The sequence below is a fragment of the Poecile atricapillus genome, chromosome 1, assembly GCF_030490865.1.
Source record: "Poecile atricapillus isolate bPoeAtr1 chromosome 1, bPoeAtr1.hap1, whole genome shotgun sequence".
Taxonomy (NCBI): domain Eukaryota; kingdom Metazoa; phylum Chordata; class Aves; order Passeriformes; family Paridae; genus Poecile; species Poecile atricapillus.
The window spans coordinates 111,448,950-111,462,339 of record NC_081249.1 but is presented as its reverse complement, the minus strand read 5'-3'; the positions used below and the strand labels follow the sequence as shown (position 1 = coordinate 111,462,339).

At 45.4% G+C, this 13,390-nt stretch overlaps 1 protein-coding gene across 6 annotated transcripts in view; it reads left to right on the top strand.

The window, feature by feature from the left end:
• CD247 (CD247 molecule) overlaps positions 1-8,789 on the top strand; it is a 47,794-nt gene extending 39,005 nt beyond the window's left edge. For 2 of the 6 annotated variants that reach the window (XM_058848548.1, XM_058848538.1), the window contains 7 exons: positions 1,174-1,280; positions 2,477-2,530; positions 3,802-3,885; positions 4,518-4,553; positions 5,094-5,150; positions 6,388-6,429; positions 7,153-8,789. In XM_058848548.1, the coding sequence (XP_058704531.1) occupies positions 1,174-1,280; positions 2,477-2,530; positions 3,802-3,885; positions 4,518-4,553; positions 5,094-5,150; positions 6,388-6,429; positions 7,153-7,218 (446 nt within the window). In that variant the 3' untranslated portion in view covers positions 7,219-8,789. The remainder of the gene's footprint in view (positions 1-1,173; positions 1,281-2,476; positions 2,531-3,801; positions 3,886-4,517; positions 4,554-5,093; positions 5,151-6,387; positions 6,430-7,152) is intronic. The other 4 variants (XM_058848585.1, XM_058848576.1, XM_058848567.1 and 1 more) reach the window with 4 other exon arrangements.
• Positions 8,790-13,390: the final 4,601 nt, after the last annotated feature.

Sequence of the window (13,390 nt, the reverse complement as noted above, 5' to 3'; positions counted from 1 at the left end):
ACCATATATATGAAATTTTATAGTCCTGAGGAAAAGTGGTGAAGAATATTTTTCATAAAGTGCTTTGAACCATATTTTTAAATGATAGAAAAAGAGGGGGGAAGAAGGAAAAACATCTGGATTCTCAATTTATTTCCATGGATTTGTTTCTAAATACATGATTTAGGAAAAAATGAATTCAAGCTCCTAGTTCAGACAAACAAATCAACTCTGTGGTATTTTTTCTGGATATGTGAGGCTGTCAGTAGGAACAGTGATTGTTTATCTTCATCAAAGGACTTTTCAGGTTATTGATAATTTTTGTCTTTCTCTTTTGAACTCCCTCCAAATCTGCACAAAGCACAACTCAGATTAATTTTACGGCATTTGTTTTGTTTGTTTTTTTATATTATTGTGCAATACAGCTTTTCCTTGGGGATGGACCTGGAGCTGCATATTGGATCTACAGTTACTTAGCCTTTGATTCTTTCAGCTGTATTTTGTGAACTTACTACATCTTTATGAACTGATACAGGAGCAGTTTCACCAGGTTTATCTGTTGAAACACAACAATATTAACGTGGATTAATTACTGGATGTGGTCAGTGTAGAAATATTTAAATGGTGGCTGAAAAGATGAAGGCTCCCTTTTTCAGAGTCACACGGAAAACATGAGGGGCAATGGGTTCAAGTTACTCTTGGAGCATTGAATTTGATGATGTCAATCTTTCTTTACATTTAATGCAGAATTGAGAAGCCCTTTCCTAAAATTTTGTCCAAACAATGTATTTTCTCACACATACATGATGAAGGAAGCCTTAAACAGGCCCAGTCATGAATCCCTGCAGAAAATGCTGCTGGGTTTTCCCAGAAAATAAATGTCCTAGGTTGGTTGGAGGATTTTGCAAACATTTCTGTCCATGGAGATACTCTCAGCTGGCTGAGATCCTGGACAGTCTGGTTTAACTGAACCTGTTTAGAGAAAAGGCTGGACTTGTGGTGTTCCTTTTTGACCAGATTAATCCTATAATTGTTATATTCAGAATTCCATCTCTTTTGCAAAGGGGCAATGTTGCCTTCACACTGGCTATTACTTTTCCACGGAGTGCTATGCAGCACTGCCACATTTATGCTGCCAAACACTCAGTGACACAAATGACTTAGTTTGTTGATGTATCTGATATTTTTGTGCAGATGCTGCATCAGTTCTTGGCCTCACAGATCCCAGGCTCTGCTACGTGCTGGATGGATTCCTCTTCATTTATGCAGTGGTCATGACAGCCCTTTTTGTGAAGGCAAAGGTCAGTCTAACCCAACACAGATGCATTTGGATTTGGTAGCGTAAGATAGCTGAGCTGGGCTGGAAAGTGGAGGGGAACCATCTCTTAAAATGAGACCTTTCCATTCTTTTGCTTTCTTTCTCTCTCTTTTTTCCTTTTTCCCCCACTCTATTTCTGGTGTCCACTTGAGCAACCTGGGGCAGTTCTTTCCAAAGGTTTATGAATGGAGAGGAGAAAGAGTATATGAGAGTGTTTTGATATTACACTTATGGATACATCAGAGATTCTGGATTTTGTACATGGGAAGTGACTGCTCAAGAGTAATGTGGATTTTTTTTCTCCTCTTTTTCATTGGAAAGAGAGGAGGGGATACACAGAAAATACAGGGAAAACAGCAAGGTTGTGAAGAATGTATTAAAATGTCTCAATAATTCAGACATCTTTGATACTATGAGTATGATGCTGCAAATGACATAACCCAAACAACCAGAGGAGAGGACTCGTGTAATTGCTACAAACATGATTCTATGCCTAAATATAGACCGAGCTAGGTTACTTTTAATAAAGAGTTGAATGTCATAATAACTCAAGAAGGCTAAATCAATACAGACTGTAGTTTGACAGGGTTTTTTTAAAGACTACAACATGAAGTAGCTGTTCTCATTGACCCAAAACTGCCCCTTTTTACCTGAAATTTTGGCTTAGCAATTGATTGCTCGTAAGTATTGTGAGCAGCTGAGCCAAAGAGCAGCTACAGAAGGGATAATCCTTTACCTCTTTGTTAGCTGCCACTCACATCAACTTATTGTGGTGGCACCAGAGCCCTGCAAGCCAAGTGCTGCTCCTGAGGGGTGCAGGGATTCCCTGCAGAAAGCCCAACAACTTTTTAGGCAACTGGAGAACCAAAGTCCCAGGGAAGCACGAGATTATAACAGGAAGAGAATGGAGAGATAAACTCTGAGGAGGGCAGGTGTGTAGAGAACAAACTCAGATGTTTATGAGCCGGTCATATGTGCAATAAAATGACTTGGCTGCTGAGGACAGGCTGGTGTGTGGATAAAAGTGCTGCTGCAGCAGGGGTCTGCACTGCCTGAAGCCCCACAGGGAGCTGCTTGTGGGTTGCCCTGTTTCTGATGAGAGTAGCTGGTAGGAGTGAGGGAATGAAAGGATTGAAGGGAGCCACTGTCTCTCTGCTCATGGAATGGTCTCTCTTCCAGCTCAGCCAGCCCTCTGAACCACAGCTGCGACCAGGCCAGGATGATGTGTACAACGTGAGTAACTGCTGGTCTTTGTTTTCTAATCTACCATCCAGGCAGACTTTTTGGGGCACTTAGAGACACTGAATTGCCTGCTGGTCAGAAAACCTTTGGATGAGCCAGCTAATGAGTAGGCTGTACTAATGAGTTGTCTGTACACGTGTGCAGCATGGCAGCTGTGAGGAAAGGTAAAGCCTTGCAGGGGAAGCTGCTGGTGTCACCACTCTGACCAGATGCTGGAGAGGTCTTTGGGCTGTTTGTTCTTGATTTGGCACACTGAGCCCTAGGTTGGCTGGAGCCCAGGCTGTTAGTTGTGCTGCCCCATGGAACAAACAGGCCTGTGAGAGCTCTGGGCGTGTGTGCAACCACTGCCCCTGTTGCTGCTGCTGTTTGATGTGGACTGGGCAAAGGATAAATGCCAAGGAATGCTGTGGAGCTGACTCTGGGCACCTGCAGCTTTTCCACTCTCCAGTGTGAGGAGCCTGAGCCACCACACCCCTGTGCCTCCATTCCCAAGCTTTCCTGTTGCCCCACAGCAAACCCTGTTGTACCAGATCATACCAGAGATGTACCTTGTCTGGTGCCCTGACCGTGGGCAGCATCTTTAGGTAGTGAAAGAGGACAGAGAAAGGACTCTGCCTGACCCTTCTCACCAAGTTGCTCATTCATGGCAGCATTAAACTCTAGCTATTTTTGCTATGTCTAGTTGGCTTTTAATTTTTTTTCTCATGCTTTTGACCATAGCCACATCCTGTGATGAGTTCTGTTTAACTCTGTAACGTATGAACACTAATGCAATTTCTTTTAAGTATAGCCTGTCACCTTTCAAGTAGCACTCTGTTAACTGTGCTATTCTGATCTGAAATCTCTCCTTCGTCCTTGTCCAAGGTAACCTTTCCCAGCTAAGAATTGTGTTGGGCATGAAATTTCTGTAGCTCCTTGATTCAAATTTAGATGAGCAGCTCTGCAAGGAAAACGAAGCTCGTGGCTCTTTGCTCTCCAGTGGGAGAGAAAGCATGAAAATTAGAGTCCCTCCCCCTCATGCTCTCTAGTTTTCAACTAATTTCCACTTAGGAAAGGTTCTTGATGCAACAGCTTGCAGTTTTGTGTCATTTCCATGGCTTAAATGTAGGCATTTTTGTCGATAGTGGCATTAGGGAGTAAAAATAATTTCTAGTTCAGTTATAGACCTTGTGAGCTGAGCTGGGTTCCCTTTCATTTCTGTGTCAAGATCTATTATCTCATCTCCACGGTGTCCACCCACTGCTTTTGCTCTCCTGTTTCAGAAGCTCTCCCGCTCGCACAGAGACGATTACGATGTTCTGGGAGGGAAGCGAGGAGCAGACCCCGAGCTGGGCGGGAGACACCAGGTAACCCCTGGCACAACGTGCACCTCTGTGCTTTGATCTGGTGCCTCCCACGCCGTGTCACAGCACTGCTCACACAGGCGGCCACCCGAGCGCCTTCCTGGGGAGGGAGCGACGGCTTTGTGTCGTAACTGGGGCGGCGCGGGGGGACAGGAGCGAAGCTCCCCCTCCCCTTTGGTGTCTGCCCCCCTCGCTCGGCTGGGAGCTCGCAGCCACCCGGGCGGGGACGGATGCGGAGGAGGCCCGGCAGCGGTGGGTGTTTCACAGAGCTCGCTGCGTCTGATGCCATCAAACAGGCGCCCACAAAGCAGAGCAGCAGCCAAAACAACTCTTACTGCTGCAGAGCCCATCACTTTCAAAGGAAAAGGGAGGGAAAACCTCCTGCATCAGCAGGTGACGGCTGTAGGGAGTGAGCAGAGAAGAACTAAGTTTTACCAATTGTTAAAACAAAATTAATTTTGCCCAGAACAAGTTGTCTGAACAGAGCCTTTATGGGTGGAGGCAGGACGGACTGGAATGGGCAGGGAAAGCCCACAGAGCCGTAGCTGTGCCATGGAGCAAATGCATAAGCACATACAAGGTGGTGGAGGATGCTGGTAGTGCAATGAATGGGCAACTTTTTTCTTGTTTTACAGCAGAGGAGAAAGAACCCTCAGGACACTGTCTACACTGTGAGTAGAGCCCTCTGGAGGGAGCAGAGAGGGAGGGATGGCTGGAAACAGGAGACACTGGTTCATAGGAGGCTTTCCCCCCCCTACCCAATTTCAGCTTTGGTTCAAAACAGCTGCTTTTCAAGTCTTCCCTTCACACAACTCTTCCCCCAGATCCTCTGCTTTTGCTAGAAAATTTCTGCTCACTTCTGAGCAACAGGAGGGAAAACACTGAGGAGATGTGGAAAAGAACTTGGATCAAGATACCTGCCAATGCCTAATGCTAGTGCCTAACCAACATTCATCCCATGTGATTGCTGCTGCATTTCCTGTGGCTAAATGTAGTCGTCTGTGCTCCAAAGCACAGATACAGGAATGTTGATTCTCATGTCTTATCTTGGGTCTTTCTGGCTCTTCCGTGCCTGAGAAATGAGCTTGTCTCCAAGACCTTCACTGCTATTGAATGAGACACTCAGAGCACCTGGTTTTAAATGTGGTTACCCAGGGGCTGGCTTGGCTTTTCTGTTATCACACTGACTCTTTCCCCCTCTCTGCCTGCAGTCACTGCAGAAGGACAAGATGGGTGATGCATACAGTGAGATTGGAATGAAGGGAGAGGTGAGTCTTACTTTTCTTCTGGTAAAAACATGGTAACAAAAAACATTACAGCTTTTGGGCAGAAAACCCCTGACAGCTGCCGTGGCTGAGGGGGCAGAGGGCAGAGTGAGATGGGTGAGGAACAGCTGAAGGAAGGTCTGGTGTCAAGTGCTGCAATGGTCCAGCAAAATTGGAAGATTTTGGGGCATGTTTCTCCAGAGCAGTTCAGAGCTGCAGGTTTATGGTTTCCCCTCCACGGGCTGCTGAGGCTGGCTGGAGTTCCAGGATCAGGAGCAGCCCCTCCTTGTGCCTGACTTCAGACAAGGAACAGGGGAAATGTCGTCCTTCCCAGAGCTCTGCTCTCAAATGTTTAGGAAGACACACATCACTCATGTCTCCAGATACAGCAGAGAGAGAGTTTTAGCTCTGTGCACAAACTGCTGGGGGAGGGAGGCTTGTGTCAAAAACAAACCATCTGGGGACACTTGTTTATGGCAAAATGAAAAATTGCTCTGACCTACACAGGTTCTATTCTATGTCAAAGTGTCATATATATGTGTGTATATATATATATAACCTTTCATTTCCTTCCGACACATGATAAAAGGGCATTTCAAAACAAAGTTTGGTGTTGAGAAATGCTGAAGCAACACCAACATTTAATCTCTTCCCCTTTTTTATTCTAATGCTTCTCTGCCAGAGTCGAGCTCTGTCTAAGAGATATGGGGCTATAAAGTTGCACCATGTTTTTTGAATGTTTCTGTTTCTGGAGGGACAAGAACACCAAAGGCCTTGTCCCATTCCAAATATATGATCATTTAATAGGTTGCTGCAATTTTAACTGTAACAAGCACTATTCCTTGACACATTTGTGATACAATCTATTATTAAATAATCAGTGTCTGCAGAAATGCTGCCAAATCTCTATACATACAGTGAATCAAAGAAATAGCAACATTCTAACAGTATGACAGGAAAATATGTCAGCAAACCAAACCAATTTGTTTTTATTTCCTACCCTCTATTTTCTCTTTAACATCCCTTGCAGCTTGTCTGGGCCGGTCCAGATTTAGCAGGTGCTCTCCTGTGCAGAGTCCAGGCCATGCACAGCTGGTACATCCTGTACACCCTGAGCAGAGCATGAGGGAACTCAGGGGCTGCTTAATCTTTGCATAATCAGAAAAGCACCATTAATCAATCTGTTAATCTTACCTATTAATTGATTAATCTATTAATCAATTGTTTAATTTTCCCAAAGCAGCAGAGGCGGCGAGGCAAAGGAAATGAAGGTCTCTACCAGGTAGGCACCACCTCCCAGAGCTGCTCCCCTCACGTGTCCTCTTGAGTGGCTGGATATCCAATGGCACTGTCAGGGAGGCACAGGGAAGTGAAAGGCAGCTGGAATTTTCCCAAGCAGGCAGCAGGTGTCTCACTAACTCCTCACTCTTGGAAGCCTCAGCTACCCCTGCTCTGGGATGAGCGACATAGGGCACAGCTGCCTTACCTGAGCAGGCTGTCAGGAAAGGACTGGGCATCGCTGGAAGGGCTGCCAGGGGCTGCTTCCCAGGATTCAAAACCACCTGAGGTCCCACTGCCAACTTACTTACCCAGAGCTGCACCTGATTTCCCTTCCAAATCTAAGAGGAGAAGTCCAGAGGACAAAGTTCATGATTTGATGCCTGTTTATTTAATTATCAATGCTCACTCTAGCATCAGTTAGCTCTTAACAATACATACATAAAATGTACTCCAGAGATCTGCAGAACCAGTTAGGATGATTTGCTGTAGTCATACTTTCATAACAATTATTCAGGATGTACCCTGCCTTAAGGTAAGTAATAGCTGTTTGCACCACACAAAGACTAAAGAATCACTCAGGAGTAAAAGCCTCTCTAGGGGAAAAAAAAAAAAAAAAGATCAGATGTTCCTGACTTGAGCTCCTGCCACCCTGTTGCTGCCAGTCAGCCAGGAAAAAGCATTCACATTCATCCCTCACCTCTTTTTCTGGCTTTCTCTTTTTCAGGGGCTCAGTGCAGCAACCAAGGACACTTATGATGCTCTCCAAATGCAGCCTTTGCCCCCACGCTAAGTGGGAGCCTCAGAGGGGATGGGCAGGAGCGAGAGATGCCCACCTGCTTTGGGGAGGAGAGGGGGGGAAAGTCTTTTTCATCCAACACAAGCACTGTGTGTTTTCTGTGTGCAAGAACCTCCTTGGGCTAGTGCACAGGCTCTGGACCTGGCCCTTCTCCCTCTCCTCCTGAATCATGTAACTGCTTCTGCTACTAGAATGTACATAACTGTAAAGTTGTTTCCAATTTTAGTGGGTATTAGGCTGATTTTTTTTTTGGTAAGGTTTGTGTTGTGTGACCAGACCACACCTGGTAACAAACACTGCTATTTCCATAGCTCTTCCTTGTCTTCCAGAGTATTAAGACATGGAATTATGGCTTTATTGCATTTAAACAATTTGCAGAGATAGGGGGGCTGTATTTACTTCCTGTAGTATTTATCTTAAGACTGTTTTTCCCTTTTTGCTTTAAATTTGCCTTTAAAAAAACTGCTTCAGTGGAGGGCAACTTGTTTTTCTTTAATTATAAAGAGTGACATGATGTTACAGCAGTGAAGCAGGGAGGCTGAATGCCAACTTTCCAGTAGGAAGAAAATGAGCACCAATATCCCAAAAAAGATCAAGCAATGGCACTGCCACTCATCCATAAATATGAGCCAGGTAAGCTGAGTGAGAGACTTCTTTGCAGGCAGAAAAACAAAACAAGGAGATGGTCTCCCCTGTTACCACTTCCAGACAACAAACTGTACAAAAGCCAACATAAATGCCTTTTCCAAACCAGTCTCTCATCAGGCTGTCTCTAAAAGGTGTGGGTATCATTCCAAAGAGGCACCAGTTCAATAATGCCACGTGTTTCTGATGAATTAATAAAAGAGTGCCGCAGCCCCGTGTGCGTGTGCAGGGAGCAGCAGCGGGAATGGCACGAGCTCCTTACCTGAGGCATTCAGGCCGTCTGAAGCAGCCTGCAGCCCGCAGCACCATCTCCCAAGGAAGCTGAGGAGGACAGGATCCCAACAGGAGCTCCTACACACATCCCAGAAGCTGGGATGGGCTGTTGGGAAAATGCCCCAAACCCAGGTATCAAAGGGACACTCATCTGCTGCAGCCTCAGTTTTGCCCGTGCCTCGCAAGGCTGCACAGTGAAGCCTGGAGGAATTCAGCAAGGACAAATCCAGCCCAGCAAAACCAGGGGTGTTTCACCTCGACTCAGGAGCTGACCAAGCCATCTCACCAGCCCTCACGGAAGAAGGAGAGCTAAAGCAAGGCTGTGGGAGCAAGAGCTGCTGCTCTGGGCACTGCCCAGATGAGGTTGTGTCTTCTTTACAGGGACTGGTGGGTTAGCAGCAGAAAAACTTGTTGAAATGGGTGCTTTGCAAGTTCCAAGGCAGTTTTACTTCTTTAGCAGTAAAACTGTACCTGCAGTAGGTGCTTGTAGCTTTTAAGGAATATTTGCAATAAATTAAAGGAAAAAAAAAGTAAACTGAGAAATGGTAATGAATGTTTCTCACAAAAAAAAAATAATGCTAGATCCTTTACTGTTCTGCAGTGACAAGAAAAATTGAGAGAACTGGGTGATAACTGAGACAGCTGAGCTGAAAATTACAGTAAAGTTATGCTGCAAAAAGCGCTTGATGCAAGAACAAAGAGTGCTGAAAACAGCTTTCTCTTTTAAAATCACCATAACTATATCTTCAAGACGTAGAAGTCACAGGTTTTTGCAGCATGAAATACCAACCACCAAACAATAGGAATGAAATTATTTGGGGGGGGGGGGGGGAAATCACCTTTATGCTCTTTAAATATCAATGGAGACCTTGATTTCAAAAAGGATCTAATGCTGCTTTTGGGGCCACTCACGGTGGGGCTGAGCTGAGTCTCCTCTTTGCCATCAGGAAGCGACTGAAGCTGTTTCTGCTTTTAGGAGAAGAGCTGATAAATACAGAATCAGAACAAAAGCTTCAAGCAGAGTGCATAAAACCCAGGCTCTCCTGCAGTTTGACAAGACAAAGGGCACCACAGATCAATCTGCTGGCCTGGTTTGATGCACAGGGGAAGAGAAATCAGCCTCCCCCCGACATTTAAAAACTACAAACAAGTGCATACATGTTAAAACACTTGGAAAATGGTTTAATGATGTTTACAACAGAAATGAACTGTACAATTACAGTAAGTTTAATATATATAAAAAATTACAGCAGACAAATGCATCTACACAAAATCTACCTTTTCATTCTGATTTACTGTAATCTACACAATCTCTCAATGCCTACAGCTATCTGTAGGCAACCACTGGGAAAATAATAATAATAATATAATAATAATAATAATAAAGGACATCTTTAAAGAGACAGCATTTCGCCTTCCTCCTCACCCTTAGTGTGATCAGCAAGGTTTTGAAATGTGTGGGACTCTCACATTTCAGTCTCAAGAAAAGCTTGGGTTGCGTTTGGGTAGGGTACTCCCACAATGGCCCTAGATTTCAAGTGTTCTGCTGACCTCAAGTTTATAAATGCAGTGTATGAGGAAGGGCAAGAGAAAAAAAAAAACCTCCCAGCCAGTGTAAGCAGGCAGTTGCACAGAGCAGTGAAACCATTAGGACCAAAAACTTGTCTTATTTAGGAAAAAAAGCAAAAAAAGGGACTGCCCAGACACTACAGACATTCACAAATCCTCGCTTCTTCGAGAATTACTATCAGATTTAGAAGAAAGGGCTTGGTTTTCCACTCCCAATTCTTCATACAAAGGGGTAGTTTTCAAACTAACATGTTAAATACTTTTTAAAAACAAAATTTAAGCTACTTCCTCTTTGGCCCACCCCTTAAAAACAGTGAAACCCCCTTTGCACTGAGAAAGAACCTCAGGTCAGTGGGGGAAAAAAAAGAACATGCTGTCTCTTTAAAAAGAAAGAAAGAATCCCAGTTGGGAGCGGCCATCAGTGAAAATGCGATCCAAATTGGCGGTCTGGTGGAAATTCCTCACGGAATATTATGTACAGATTAAAAACCTTTGTAGTTGGTTTTTCTTTTATTATTATTTATGAACACCTAGGCAGTGAAAACTGTTATGTTAATACATACATAGACACACCCAAAACATACAAAAATACTATTATTTCAAACTACTAAGAATAGGACAAGTTCAGTTATCTCCATGCTATGACTTTAAGAGCATTACACTGAAACAAACAAGAATTTAAACGACAATTTTTTAATATCCCAGAAATATACCAAAATATACATCTAAGCTTTGGAATTACTGAGGTTAGACTAATGCAAGTGCTGGGTAATCGTACTTAATACACAAGTCTAAGGTTCTGCAGGAAAGAAATTATCTTTGGTATCTGCATCAGGCTAATAATATTAACATTTGGATTTTGCTTTGGGATAGAGCTTGTCTGACCCTAGAACCAAACACCCCCCAATCAACTGAGATTAAAAAGATCCATGTAAAAAGTTCCTCCATTTGCAATCCCCCCCCAAAAGTTAAAAAGTCACAGGCATCTACCTAGCATAAAAGGTTGAGAAATACAATGCATAGTTGCACAGTGGTGCTGCAAAAATAAAAGAAATCTAGAAAAAAGGAACTAGAGGAGAAATGAAAAGCTGCTTCTTCTTCTTTCAGGGATTTCTCACGACAGGACAGCCTCTTCCAAGCAGTGAAGGGGGGGGAAGCTCAGAAGTGCACCTCAGCGTGTATTAATCAACATCACCCAGCCCCCAGAGGGTTAAAGCACCCAGCAGAGCAGCCAATCCTGCACCCAAGTCTTCAGCTCCTCAACCCACCTGCGAAGCCCCGGCCTCCCCTCCCAGCGCCTGCGCCCCAGATCTCACCCTGGAGCTGGGAGTTGCTGCCCAGGGTGTTCTGGAGCCCCGGGCTGGCAGCGACCCTCGCCCAGCCAGCCCAGGCCAGGCCGGCCTCACAGGTGGGCTTGGTGCTGAAGACGCCCTTTGTCTTTGGTTTGTTTGTTTGTTTTGAGTTTATACAATCATTAGGAAATCTTTGGTTTTGGCTGGAAATTTTAAAAGAACAAAACAAAACAAAGAAACCGCCCCCTCCCGACTTATAGCAGCCACCGTGACCTGACAAAGCTTCTCTTTCCCATGGGGGTAGGGGGAACTACATTCAAATAAAGATGGACCGGGTTAAGGATGCAGCTTCTGGCCAGGTTGGGGAGTGGGGAAGGGATACAGGATTGTCAAATAATAAAGAAGAAAATTAAGTATTTGGAGATTTCTATTTTTTTTTCCTTTTTTTTTTTTTTTCTTTTTGCTTTTTTGTGTTTTTGGTCATGTTAAAAAGTGAGTAGCATGTACGCAGCACTGGGCTGAGAGCGCCTCCGGGCCCTGGGGCTCAGCGTTGGCTCCGGGGTGGGAAAAGGCAGCGTGGGTGTCCCTTTTCCATGGAGAGTGGAGGGGAGGGGGTGGATATTCACAGACTGATCGAGAGGACCCCTTGTAACCAAAGGAAATAAGATAAGATTGCAATTTGCCCTCACTTTGCAGTAGCTTTTAAGCAGCGACATTCAGAGGCGTTAGGGGGTCACTCCCCAGGTTGCAGGTCACGGGGTGCTATAGGCCAGAGTTCAGTGTTAATCAAAGGAGGGAGGGCAGACTTGGCAACTCTGTGGGGTTTGGAGAAAGTTAAAGCAAGTTACTCAGTTACGAGTTAGAAATGAGGTATACGACAGCTCCTGTACCTGTGGCGGATAAACACCCCACACCTACTCACACCTAGCCTTAGATACTACCACAGAGGAAGGAAATGGAACAACGGCACTGGCGGGGACCAAGGAGCTCCTGCCCGGGCCCTCCGCACGGAGCGCTGGCACAGGGGGGCACACGGGGTGCCCACGGGGCCGGTGCTGCTCCAGCCCTCTCCAGCCCCGCAGCGGTGCCTTCCCTTCCCCGCGCTGCAGGGAGGCGCGCCCTGAGCTCCAAGTCTTGCTCTTTGCGTTTCCCCTCGGACTCGCTCAGGCGCGGGGAGCACCGGGGTCGCGGAGGCCGACACACGGAGAGTGAATGGGGGAAGAACTAAAGGTTTTGTCTCAACTGCCTTGTTCTCAGGACACTGTCACGGGTGCTCTTGCTCCTAAATCGTTTCTCAAGGGGGTTGTGCGATCTCCACGAGTTGCCCCTTGGCGTGCCGTTCCCTAAGGTCTTGGGATTCCTACTGTTAAATAATTTTGGGGTTTTATAGCACCGCAACATGCCGGCTTGGAACGCACACGAAGCTATGACATTCAGGGAACGGGGCTTCCGTAGCTGCAGCCACAGAATTCGGCAAAGGCAGTGTGAATCCTGAAGTGGGGCCTACAACAGATAAGACAATTTTGGGAGGGAAGGGGAAGCTAACGTGATAAATTAAGTATCTCACGGTATTATGTAAAGCTCTGCCGGAGGATATTCCCCAGCAGACCGACACAGTTTTAAGACAGATCAGCATTTTGGTCTGAGCTACTTGACAATGTCCTGTTTGGTAGAGAGATGAAGTAAGGCAGAGGGGGTATGTTCCAGTTCTGGGGCTGAGCCTCAGCAGCACTAAGGAACGCCAAAGGGTATCATCTTCCCTCGCCTCCCACAAGCTGTTTCATTTCCTTCCTCAGATTTGTTTTCCATAAAGCACACCTTGTTTTCCACTTCTTTTGTTCCAAGTGCTCTTTTCTTTGAGAAGTCATTTCTTCAATATCCCTATTACCTATCTATAAATCTAACTAGCTCTTTGAAAAGTCACACAATATTAATACCACTTTTACATAATGTCAGAACAACAATTCTATTAGTAAAGCTTTCAGTGAAGTTCTGCAACCCGATTGGTGTCCGGAGGAAGAGTAGCTGGGCAACCCGCTCTCCCCCTTCCTCCCTCCCTTTCTTCACAAGAGCTCACCAAGTTCACTGATAAAACAGCTCAGCCCAATAGCACGATACATGAACACGTACAGGGCTACTTTGGGGAGCAAAGAAAGGAGTCTTCAAGGTCCCTCCCTTAAGAGAAAGACCATATGCAAAAGCTGTTGAACAGACTCTGACCTTGGACTACACTGCTTCCACATTTGAAGGAAAGAAACAGTTTTCCCTGACTGTATCCCAACATCAGCCTAAGACCTGCAGCACTGGGCAAACCCCAGACACCGTTTGTCTTCACAGAGCCAAAGCAACTCCATGCAGAAAAGGTGGGAGTACCCGCAAGAGATGAG